The following is a 12,891-nucleotide window of genomic DNA, read 5'->3' as shown; positions in this document are numbered from 1 at the left end:
AAGAAGAGAAGAAGAAGAAGAAGAAGAAGAAGAAGAAGAAGAAGAAATGGACTTGTTCTTCCCTGAAAAATACAAGTAGAATCAATGAGTTGAAATTTCAGGAAAGTAGGTTGGGGCTCAATGTAAGGAAAAAATCCTCAAAAATTAGAGCAATCTGACATTTAGATGGGTTGTCCCAGGACGGAATGATCTGCTTATGACTAGAGTTCTTTAGGGAGATGTAAGAGAGTTCTGTCCTTTAGAAACAAAAGGAGTATATAATTCTGGCAACTCCGCTTCAGTTTTCCCATATCGATAAAATGAGAATATTGAATTCAAAGATCCCTTCTAACTCTAGATCTATGATCCTACAACTGTTAAAACCAGGATTTTATTATTGCAATTACTCCAAATAGTGTATACCTGTATATATCAAATAACTCAACTTAAAATTGCTTTGTAATTTATATACAGTTTATTTAGAATTTTCTGGAACACACTGAAAAATAAAAACTAAATGTACAACTCAGGATAAGCAAGGGGATATGGACAGGGGCCACGGAAGGATGATTCCTGTCAGGGAACTTGAACACTGATTTCTACATAAGAAGTATTATAAGGGGAGAATATAAATGGAAATAAAAAATCTGGGTATCAAATTTCTCTGATAAAAGTTTGTATATACATACATAATAAAAATCATATACATGTATACTTATATATTTAGGGTATTTTGTATATATATACAAAATAAAGTATACACATATTATATATAATATATACATTATAATAAATATATGTATCAAAATTAAAATTATATCATACATGTGTTATATGCATGATACTATATGTACATAATATATAGATAATAAAATCATGCACATACACTAAAATTCTATGCATATATAATTCATGTAATATACATATATATTATGGTACATATAATATATACATATATTATAATGATAAAAAAGATAGATCAAAAGCCATTCCACAATAGATCATGGTCAAAGGATACAAAAAAAAGCAGAATTTCAAACCAATAACTGATACAAAAAAAATGCTCCAAGTCACTAAGGAAATCCACAAATCAAGTAAGCTTGAGAATTCACCACATAGCTTGAAAATAGGCAAAGATGACTAAAGATAGTAATAGTCAACCTAGGAGACATTTTGGAAATGTGGATTTTCTAATGCATTATTGGTGGATTTGAAAGCTAGAACAAACATTCATTGTATTCAATCTTTTCAGATGTATCTGACTTTTCATGACCCCATTTGGGATTTCTTTAGAAAAAACAATGAAGTGGTTTGCCATTTTCTTCTTCAGCTCATCTTACAGATGAGAAAACTGATGTAAATGGGATTATCCAGGGTCACATGGCCAAGAATATTGGAGGCTGGATCTGAACAGATCTTCTGACTTCGGGCCTTAAATCATTCATTAGAATTATGTAAATAAAGGGACTAAAATATCCATGCCTTTCTATCCAGACATTCTGCTACTAGACTTGTACCCCAAGAAGGTCTCCATAGACACTAAAAAAATTAAAGCAGCACTTTTAATAATACCAAAGAATTGGAAACAAAGTTAGATGCTCATAAAATGGAAAAAAATTATTAAACAAATATTGGGATACAAAGGTAATGGAGAATTATTGTGTCATGAGAAATGATGCATTTGATGGCTGCAGAGAAACAGAGAAAGAGTGAAATGAAGTGATACAAAGTAGAATACACAGAACTAGGAAAATAAAAAACACAACAAAAACAACAATGGAAAGCAAAAGAACTACTAAAAAGCAATCAAAAATAAATCTTACAAAGACAACATATTGACCCAAACAAAAGATATAGGAAGACACCTCCCCCAACTCCTTCATAGTGGTAGAAGATCCATGAGTGTGGAAAAAATGTGACATGGGTTTGACTTTGTTTTTTAGTGAATTGATCAGTTTGCTGACCCTTTTTATCTCCTTTAAAATTCTTAATTTTTTTTTGTTATATAACATGATTCTCTGGGAGGGACAGAGGGACAATATGGAGGGAAATTTAGTAAAACAAAATATTTGGTTAAATAAAATATGAATACAAATTATTTTTTTAAAATCTTTTAGCAGATTAGCTCTTACATTAGCTAGTACTGACACACCGGTAGCTAGGTGGCACAGTGGATAGATGGCAGGCCTGAAGTCAGGAAGATCTGAGTTCAGTAGTTGTGTGACCCTGGGAAAATCATTTAACCTTGTTTGCCTCAGTTTCCTCATCTGTAAAATGAGCTGGAGAAAGAACCTTTGCAAAGAAAATTCCCAATGTGGTCACATAGATTCAGATGTGACTGAAAATAACTAAACAATAGGAAGAGAGAATAAACATGGAACACTAAATATGCTCTCCTAGAACTGAGAAAAAAGGCTAAGATACATGGGAACTTATTCCTTATAATGGGAACAAATGAAACTTCTTTTCAATGTCTTTTCTCATATATTACTTTGGTTTGTTTTTTTTTTTTAATCTTCAACAGAATAAATGTCTCTGCCTCTGCCACACACATATACACTACTTAAAAAAAACAAACATACATGCCCAATTTAGCATATTTTGGCTAAGGAACTTGGGAAAAATTAAGAAAACGAAGGAAACACCACTCTCTTCCTTGCCTAGAGTCCTACTATTAAATGGCTTTTTGTTTCAAATAGGATGCTTTCTCTGAATCAACTTTGACTTGTCCAATTCAACCATGACCTTGCGTTGTTAGTTCTGGCCTCTTTGTTAACAAAGATTTGTTAAATTTATTTGCTAAATAAGCTTGAATTATTTAATGCAAAAATCCCAAAGAATGTGGAGCTGGCCATCTGAAAATCCGCAACAACATCTGGCCCCTCTTTTCCTATTCCAAAGCAACCTGTTCTCTTCTTCCAAAAGAAGGTTCCAATGAGGGTCAGCTGGGGCAAGAAGGGATAAAGTTCTTAGCACCAAGACCTTTGATGTGCAGGACATGTTCAAGGAGATGTGTTCCCACATTAGCACCCCTGCTATGCACTGATGTTAAGTCAACTTGGCCAGACAGGTGCTGTATGCTTTAGGAAAGTTTGCCAGTCCTTTCATAAGTACTTCCAATAGCTGATACTCCTAAGTTCCTGAGCTCAAGGATGGGGATATGTCATCTGATTACACGGCAATAAATTGCCTAAGCAAGGGGGGGGGGGGCATGCCCTTACTCTAAAGGCAGCTAAGGAAAGGGCAGCCTGGAGCCAAGAAGATCTAAGTTCAAATCTGGCTGGGGTCCTAGTTACTAGATGTGGGATCCTAGCCTAAAATCAACCTCTTGGGGCCCACAAGGAACTTTTGAAGTCTGCAAGTCACAGATGAGTGACCAGTTAAGACCAGTGGAGGGAATTTCTTACAGTGATGAAATTCAAGCTCTAGAGCAACCAAAATAATAATACTAATGAGAACAAAGGTAAGGATGAGAACAAGGAGGAGGAGGAGGAGAAGACGATGACGACAGTCATGTTGGATTTCAATATAGTATAATTATATAATAATGGTGCTGATGATAATGACAATTGGCTTTTCAGAAAGTCTGCCATCACGATACCTATTTCTTCACCTGTAACTCAATCTTAAGTGTAAAAGCAAAGAGAAAAGGGGTAGCTGAAGTGAAGCTTAAGATCCTGAGGGGCTATTGATATCCTTGTACCATTTGTATCAATGACCAGATTTTTATATTTATTAAAAGAAGTTGGGTAGGATAATCCTGGACTCAAAGGAGAAATTCCACAATTTCCCAAACCTTCCATTGATGAAAGGATCTGAGCCAGCATTGGGATCATTCTGGGTTACAAATTAATTTAGACAACCAAGCTTGGTCTTGTAGAACAAATGACAAAACCTATTTTCTGCCTCTTGAGAGAGCAGAGAACATTGAGTCTTTGCATGTATCCCAAGTACCTAGTAGAGTGCTTGGCACAGAGTAGATGTGAAATGAATGCTTGTCGCCTAATTGAATGATAGAGGTTGAGGACTATGGTATGGAATGTTGCAAGCTCTGTCAAACATGCCTACTTTGTTGGTTGCGTTTGCATAATCGTTCTTTGTTTTAAGCAGGAAAGGAGGGTAGATGGAATAACAATCGTGGTATAATGAACAAGAGGATCAAAAAAAATCCTCATCCTCAAATCTGGGTAGATTGAACTGCTAGCAGGAAGGATCATTTTTTTCATCTGCTTGGTTGTGGTTGGGGGGTGGGGGTGGAAAGGAAAGAAGTCTTTTTGAAGCTAGGTGGCACAGTGGATAAAGTGATGGAGCCAAGGAGACCTGGATTTGAATTGTGCCTGGGAGATTTATTGGTCTGTGTTACCGAGAGGACAACTCTTTACCTATTTTTTGGCCTCGGTTTTTTCATCTGTAAAATGGGGACAGTGAAATAACAGAGAGTTGTCTTGAGGACTAAGTGGGATATATAAACCCTTTTCAAACTGGAACATGTCTTATACATGTCAGCTTTTGCTATTCTCCTCTGTGAATGTGGATATCTAATTCATGGGCTACCTTTTCTGCTATCTTATGCAAGATAATAGCCATGCCTCTGATTCCACCAAATCCCACCAGCACAGTAGGCTGATAAAGACCATAGTCACAAAGGGCACATACCAAGAAGAGAACCTCGTTTATCTACATCCTCAGCTTAATTTGAATTGAGGTCTTCAGTGGGCCTGCTGCACCAAAATGAATATTTTTTCAAGTAAATGATCACTGCCAAAAGTTAGCCTTTGCTTTCTATGGAGGTCCCCTTCTTGGGATATCAATCAGGCACTGTTGCCACAAGTAAACTAGGACTTTTATGCTTTGTTTGCAATGGCACAACAGTGGCCTTGTTGTGCTCTCAGAATGGTTATTTCTAGACTGTAACTCCCTAAGGACAGTTTCCTCTGTTAGTGCTCCTTCTACCTTCTATTGAGAGAGGGAGGGAGGGGGGAGAGAGAAAGGGAAGGAAAGAGGAGAGAAGAGGAGAGGAGAGCAGAGCAGAGGAGAGGAGAGGAGAGGAGAGGAGAGGAGAGGAGAGGAGAGGAGAGGAGAGGAGAGGAGAGGAGAGCAGGAGAGGAGAGGAGAGCAGGAGAGGAGAGGAGAGCAGGAGAGGAGAGGAGAGCAGGAGAGGAGAGGAGAGCAGAGGAGAGGAGAGGAGAGGAGAGCAGAGCAGAGGAGAGCAGAGGAGAGCAGAAGAGAGGAGAGGAGAGGAGAGGAGAGGAGAGGAGAGGAGAGGAGAGGAGAGGAGAGGAGAGGAGAGGAGAGGAGAGGAGAGGAGAGGAGAGGAGAGGAGAGGAGAGGAGAGGAGAGGAGAGGAGAGCAGGAGAGGAGAGGAGAGCAGGAGAGGAGAGGAGAGCAGGAGAGGAGAGGAGAGCAGGAGAGGAGAGGAGAGCAGAGGAGAGGAGAGGAGAGGAGAGCAGAGGAGAGGAGAGGAGAGCAGAGGAGAGGAGAGGAGAGGAGAGGAGAGGAGAGGAGAGGAGAGGAGAGGAGAAGAGAGGAGAGGAGAGGAGAGGAGAGGAGAAGAGAGGAGAGGAGAGGAGAGGAGAGGAGAGGAGAGGAGAGGAGAGGAGAGGAGAGGAGAAGAGAGGAGAGCAGAGCAGAGCAGAGCGGAGCAGAGCAGAGCAGAGCAGAGGAGAGCAGAGGAGAGCAGAGGAAACTAAAGTCCTAACTTAAACATAGGCTTAATCGAGGAAAAGAAATAAATATAAGGACTTAATAATTCACATGATCATAGATTTTGAAATGGAAGGAATCAGAGGACATGGAACAAAACTCTCTTATTTTACAATCAAGAAATGGGTGTTCACAGGGTTAAATGACATATCCAAGGACAAACAGACAATGAGTGACAAGTGGCAGAATCAGGATTTGAACCTGAATCCTGGATTTTTTAATATTAAATTCATTTCTGGAGCTATGAAGGGAAAGAGTATGGGCCCTCAAGGCAAAGGAAATGGATTCTAAATCGGACTCTGGTTTCCTTCTTTCCCTAGGAGCACTTGGTCTGTGGATGAAGAAACTTCTCAGTTCCATTTAATCAACCTTCACTACTGTTTGGTGAAGAATAAATCTCCTACTCCTGTCTGTCAAAGATATATAAACTGTTTCTCTCCTAATTTTTTTTTAATGGAATGATGGTCAAAATGAAGTGCACTGATAATACGAAGTGATCCACAATGACAAATCTCTACTATGGTTTCTACAGAAGAAAAAGAAGGGAAACATTTGAATGGGGGGGAGGGAGAATCTTGTTTTTTTCTCTTCAAATTTCTCATATAGTCCTTTGGCATCTAAGAATTGGGGACAATGAAGAGCTATATGACCAAAAGTGATTCCCAAATATGAAAGGATTCGAGGTTATGAAGCTCTCCAAAGAAAAATGGCCAAATAGTCACGACTACATGGAAAAAGACTTCAATCATTAATAACAAGAGAAATGCAAATCAAAAGAAAACTAACATTTCACCACACACCCTGCAAATTGGCAAAGGTTACAAAAGATGGAACACTCGGTGATGACTACAACACTGGAAGTTGTGGGAAGCTAAGTGTACAGAGGTGTGTTGGTAGAACTATGAATCAAGATGACCAATTTGGAAAGTAGTTTAGGATTGTGTATAGAACGTGACTAAAATGTCCATAACTTTTGACCCAGAGAGTCTAAGGCTAGGCACAAATGCCGTGGAGGTCCCTGATAAGAAACCTCCCATATACGCCAAAATATTTTAAGCAGTTCTTTTTGTGCTAGCAGAGAAGTGGAAACTAAGTGGAATACTATCAACTGAGGAATGACAACATATAAACTGTGCTGATAAATGAATGTACAGAGAATATTACTTATTCTTTAAAAGATAAATATGACTGCAGAGAAACATTGAAAGATTTACACATTCTGATGTAGACTGAAAACAGAGCCAAGAAGGTAGCACATGTAATGACTACAATGATGTCAACAGAAAGAATAATTATGAAATAATAAAAAGTGAATTTTGCAAAAGATTGAAACAAGCTGGGCTCCAAAAAAGAGATCCCCCCAATCCCATTGCTTGGCAGAGAGGAGAGGTCCATGGGTGTGGGTACACAGCATATTTTTATGTGTTTTTTTTAATGAATTGGTCATTTTTAAAAGTTTTCCTTCTTTTTCTTTTTTCCTAAAAAATATCATTTCTTATATGAGATGGCTCACTAAGAATGGTGAAGGGGAGAGAAATTGAGAAAAAATTTTGGTGATGTGAAAGAAAACCTAAAATTATCAATTAAAAATCCCTAGTTGTTTAAATAAAAAAAGCAAACAAAAAACCCTTTCCTCCCCTCTTAGAAGCAACACTGTGTATTGGTTCCAAAGCAAAGGGCTAGGCAATGGGGGTTAAGTGACTTGCCCAGGGTCACACAGCTGGGAAGTGTCTGAGGCCAGATTTGAACCTAGGAACTTCCGTCTCTGAGCCTGATTCAATCCACTGAGCTACCCAGATGCCCCCCACCCAAGTTTTAAAAAATATGACCCTACCACTTATTCCAGGTCACACTTAAGACAGACTAAATAATCTGAATTTAAATCTACATTTGACTTTCTTAGGAGGAACCAGAGTTCTCATCTATTAGCCAAGGAATCAATTAAGAAACCTAATTTTTAAGCTGAAGGAACACAGATGGAAGTAATGATGGAAAAGCAATGGGTTTTCCTGTGCCAAAGAGACTAAGGCTCCTCTTTTAAGCATGGCACCAGGCACTGCAATCAGGAACCAGCTCAACTAGTCACTTATCTAGGTCTTCCCCTATAGAAGTTCTGAGCTTGTTGTCATTACTGCATCCTCAAAAGAAATCTCTGAATGTGATTATTCTGGTAAATGTGTATAAATCATCATTTATTCCTGGTTCACAACATGTGTACATATATAGACACATGTGTATACTATATTTTGTATGATAAACACATCTGCATACTGACACATACATGTATATATTGTGTGTATATAAAACACACACATGTGCCATCATTTGGGGGTACTAAGATATTGCTTTTTTTTTTATTAAGCTGCCAGAAATTCAGGTGAGAGACATTGCAAGGTGAGCCTTTAAAGCTACATTTTTAGGCTAAGTTATAAAATGCCCCTGTGTAGACTCCCCTCTGTATTATTACCCAACTACCATTCTTACAGCTTTGATGCTACCCTGCAAAATGTTAGCAAAGACACCACAATATATGGCCATCAGGGGATACTCCAAAAGCAAGCTGAGATTTGAGAGGCTGAAGCAAAAGCACATTGAAGATGAGAATACATTTATCTGAAAAGACTGGTGTTAGGGGAAACGTTGTTGTTAGAAGAGCACAGCCTGCACGGTCCATGAAAGGAAAGGCATAAAGGGCAAGATGGGAACTTCAGAGGATCATGAGATTCACCTCTAACTGATGAAGAGAGAAGTAAACAGTAGGGAAACAATATACATCATCGTTATAGAAAAACAAAAAACAACCACCACCCAACTAAAACATGGCAACGCTATGCAATTCTAATGCCCAAGCTTGGCTCCAGAAAGAGTTGAGAAGATTCACCACCACCCCTGGCCCTGTTTTCCCTCTTCACAGAAATGAGGAATGATGGGATGGAACACGGCAGAGGGTCTTCCTCTGCAATTGCTTCCCATTTCCCTGACATATATTTTTTAGGTAAGTAGTTATTTGCACGTCATCTCTTCCATTAGAATGTGAGTTCCTTGAGGATGAGGGCTTGTTTTTATCTTTCTTTGTAGACCTACAGTTTGGATCATGTTGTCTAGTACGTAATACACATTTTTATATGTTGACCAACTAATAGATACCAACAAGGACAACAGATTTCTTGATATATTTTACTACACTTTTTTCTCTCTTTAAAAAAAAACAAAACTCTGTTAAAAGAGAAAGTCCTCTAGGCAATGAAGGGGTAAACATATATCTGGAAATGAAGGTGGTTTGAAAACCAAAGATATCAATAAAAGTAAATTTAAAATGTTCTAAAAGAATACAACTGAGGCTTCAAGCTGTCAAAGATGGGGCCTTGAATAAAGAATAAGAGAAGTACTTGATAAGCTGGGACATAAGCACAGAAGACCAGGATGGGCTGGGAAAAGAGAGTATCTCATTATATTATGAAATCACTATATTGTAGAAGTGAGTATAAGTTCTGTCTAGCACACCAAGGGGATTTATTTCTGGAAGTACCTATTTTTAATACAATACAGTCTCATGGCACAGCCATTAAGGAAAACTGGATAACGAGACTCGGGGATAACATTTAAAGTGACAGGCATAACCCATGGGAATTCAGAGAATCACAAAATTTCAGAGTTGAAGGGAACCTCAGAAGCCACACATGAAAAGGAACACCCCTCCCCTCAAAAAAAAGAACACATTGGACACTGGTTATTCAGTCTACACATGAAGCCTTCCAGTGAGGAGTCAACGGTGTGCTCTAGGTAAGGTTGAACAGCTGGTTCTTGGAAAACATAGGATATACTTTTAAGTTTAATCTGTATTTGGTTTTTTTCTTCAATCACTTTGTTAAATCTCAATTAACAAAATAGTAAATCCAGCTCTGATTTGTAATATTTGACCATTTCCAAGAGATAAATGCTAACACTAAAAATTTAACAATCAATCAGCCATCTTGAGCTACCATGAGCTGGCCCCAGCACACTCTTGGGTGGAGTCCATTCTCTACTGAAGTAGTTCATTCTACTTTTTGTAACTCTATTGGAAGTTTTTTTTCTTATATCAAACATGTGTTTATCTTTTTGCAAATCCCACTCATTGCTCCTAAATACAACCAAATACATGGCTTCTGATAGCAATTAAGATTTTAAATTGATGGATAATAATCTTCTTCTCCTTCATTCCTAGATGACTACAGATAGTAAATCAGAGTCCTGATGAAGTGCACTACATGCCACTTTGAACATTAATATCTCATGAACCTCCTGATGTTGCTGCTATAATACCATAAATGGTTTTCAAGTGGTTTGAGAGCTTAAATATATCTCAGGCACCATCATGCATCTAAGAAATGGATTTGCACCAAAGACAATAGAGTCTAGTCATAACCTCTTCTGCTCCCTTCTTGTCTATAAAATTCATGATGCCAATGGCAAAAATCATATACTAAGTGATCATAGGACAGTACCCCATTTTGTTAACCACAAGAGTCCCAAGACAAGAATTCTTGTGTATGCTTAAAAAATAAAAAGAAAGGATGTGGCTTTTGGTAGCAATCTATGACTGTGTTACAAAATAATGTAGATAAATACCGTATTGGCCATTTGCAATGCTGGATCCATCAGGCCTAGGATTTCTTCATTATAGCTTGACTCAAGGCTAATTATGTCATCAATTACATCATCCATCTGTTGGAACAGAGTAATGAAAGATAGGAGTAAGCAAAGGAAAGTACAAATCGCCACACATGCTCATCCTTTTTCTCTCTCTTTTTTTAAATCTTATCTTCTGCCTTAGAATTAATACTGTGTCCTGGTTCCACAGTTGCAAGGGCTAGACAATGGGAGTTAAGTGACTTGCTCAGACTCATAGAGCTAGGAAGTATCTGAGACCAGAACTGAACCCAGTACCTTCTGTATCTACATTCACTGAGCCACCAACTGTCCCCAATCACTCTTTTGCTTAAAGCATGATTCAAAGTTTCTAATAATCTTTCATGAATGTTAGATTTTGAAAAATTCCTTTCTTTCCTCCCCAAAAAAAAGAAAAACAAAGTGAGAGATATTTTCTTTTCTTCTTATAAAGGGGAATCAAGTAGAGCTTAGAATTCCTTAGCTGTGAAGATCACAAGAGACAACCTACACAGAGAGTTTTAGAAACCATAAGGTAATAAATATCAGCTATTGTGATAATTATTGTTAGCATTATTATTCCCTCCATTAATGCATATTAGCAAGTCATCTGGCTTACAGTCTAGGGATATCAAGAAGATAAGTGACTTGCTCACTTATCTTGCCCAGAGTTACACAGGTAGAGTGTAACAGAGGCAAGATGGGAATCTGAGTCGTCTTGACCTTACCTACTATATCACACTGCTTCTCATTAACACTAGGAAATCCTCTTGAATGATGTCTGCCATTTCCTTTTTCTCCCTGGTGATCAAGCACTATAGCATTCCTCTTTCCTCACGGGAAGAGGAAAAACACAGATGGCAATCCATCCTTGGCCCCTTTGGGGACGGCACGGCCCACTACTGCCTGCCAAGGAGTAGCCCCAAAACTTTCCAGCATTAAGCTTGTGAGAGGGTTCTCCTAGTGACTTATAAAATAACAATTTATTCTTGCACAGCTGCCAAAAGTTCTTTGTATTCCCAGGGGATTACATCAGGACGAGGTTATCATTACGGTTGGAGAGCTGACATTCCCACTAGATCAATTTTATTCCTGAAGTACCAAAACATCAGTTATGATGATAATAAACAACAGTGATTACATGGGCATTGCAGCACTCACAAATACAGGTCTGTGCAAACATTTCTCAGTAAACATCCAGTGAATAGAAAGTAGCTTTCTTTAAGAGAGAGAGACAGAGACAGAGACAGAGAGACAGAGAGACAGAGACAGAGACAGAGAGACAGAGACAGAGAAACAGACAGACAGACAGAGTGTGTTTGTGTGTTAAAGACTCATAGTTCTGTTTATAATGAAATCAGGGACTTCACACAACCTCCTCTTCTCCCATTTCTATTTTACTTTCTTTACTCCATTTATTCAACCTTGTTCTTTATGCCCATAACAAAGGTCTGATGGACTTTTTTCTCCACTGAGATCAATACCTTATATGTGAATTTCAAATAACATAGTTTAAAAAGTGAACTGTAAACTTTAATGTGCCAGATAAATGCTAGCTATGGTGGTTATTACGGATATGTTTATTGTTGTTATGAGAACCAGTATGGTATAATGAATAAAAAGAGCATGAAGCCAGGAAGACGAGTTCAAGTCTTACTTGTGGCTCATCTCTCTAGTTACATCTCAATGGTCCAAGCAACTTTCTAAGGTGTCCATCTGCATTGATAAAGGGACTTTCCTCATTCAGGAGCTGCCTAGCACAGTGAAATCCTTAGTCCAGGACCATATCTCCAATACTATTTCCCTCCCTACACTGTATTTCCTGCAGGTGCTCCAAAATGATGTCCTATTTCTGGTCTAGTAATAGATAAGAAATATGCTGTCCGAACAAGTATATTATACGTTTTTGCCAGGTTTATCCTGTTTTAGGAGAAATATGGGGAAGAAATTCAAATAACAGCAATGCTTCTTTATCAGTCTTCTCAAGAAATGTTTATGCTGTGTACAGTTTTTGAAATGGGTACCTATTTTTAATTCATTAAAAAATGTCTTCTAGGCTTATGAGAATTATTTTAAACACTTAAAACAGACCCAAAAAAGGCCTCCAAATTCATTTCCTATCTTTTAATCACAAGATGCTACGGAGAAAGTTAAAAGTTCCTGTCACTCTCTTAAAAAAAATCAATGGGGGAAAAAAACCCTTAAGTCATCAGGAAGGTGTGATCAGCAACAAATATAGGTCCTCATTACAGAGTGTTACATCCTCTGGCTGCTAGTCATTCAGTACCTGCATGCACGATGCTCGAGAATGCGTGTTCATATTTGGGCACTCACTCTCAGCCCTGTTCTGCTCTTCAAACTTATAAAACCCCTGTAAAGACATAAAAACAAAACACAAATACGCTGATTCTTTTCTCAGTATCACATGCCAACATATGTAAGAAGTGGACAGCACCCCAATGTGTAGACCTAAGTTTCACGTAAATTTAAAGTTTCACAAAACTCAAAACGAGGTTGGCCACGTTTTATTCACTTGCCTGGGGAGAGAGGAGTGATGCA

General features: G+C 38.2%; 1 protein-coding gene and 1 long non-coding RNA gene across 2 annotated transcripts in view; one reads left to right on the top strand and one right to left on the bottom strand.

Annotated features, from left to right (window-relative positions):
• Positions 1-6,125, top strand: part of LOC130455420 (uncharacterized) — a 21,512-nt gene extending 15,387 nt beyond the window's left edge. Inside the window, exon 2 of the long non-coding RNA XR_008913371.1 lies at positions 6,003-6,125. This is a non-coding gene — a long non-coding RNA (uncharacterized LOC130455420). The remainder of the gene's footprint in view (positions 1-6,002) is intronic.
• MITF (melanocyte inducing transcription factor) overlaps positions 1-12,891 on the bottom strand; it is a 294,197-nt gene that overhangs the window by 28,062 nt on the left and 253,244 nt on the right. Inside the window, 2 exon segments of the mRNA XM_001372678.4 lie at positions 10,294-10,389; positions 12,620-12,703. Of these exon segments, the coding sequence (XP_001372715.1) occupies positions 10,294-10,389; positions 12,620-12,703 (180 nt within the window).

Source organism: Monodelphis domestica, chromosome 7 (assembly GCF_027887165.1).
Source record: "Monodelphis domestica isolate mMonDom1 chromosome 7, mMonDom1.pri, whole genome shotgun sequence".
Classification (NCBI taxonomy): domain Eukaryota; kingdom Metazoa; phylum Chordata; class Mammalia; order Didelphimorphia; family Didelphidae; genus Monodelphis; species Monodelphis domestica.
This window is presented reverse-complemented; position numbering and strand designations above follow the sequence as displayed.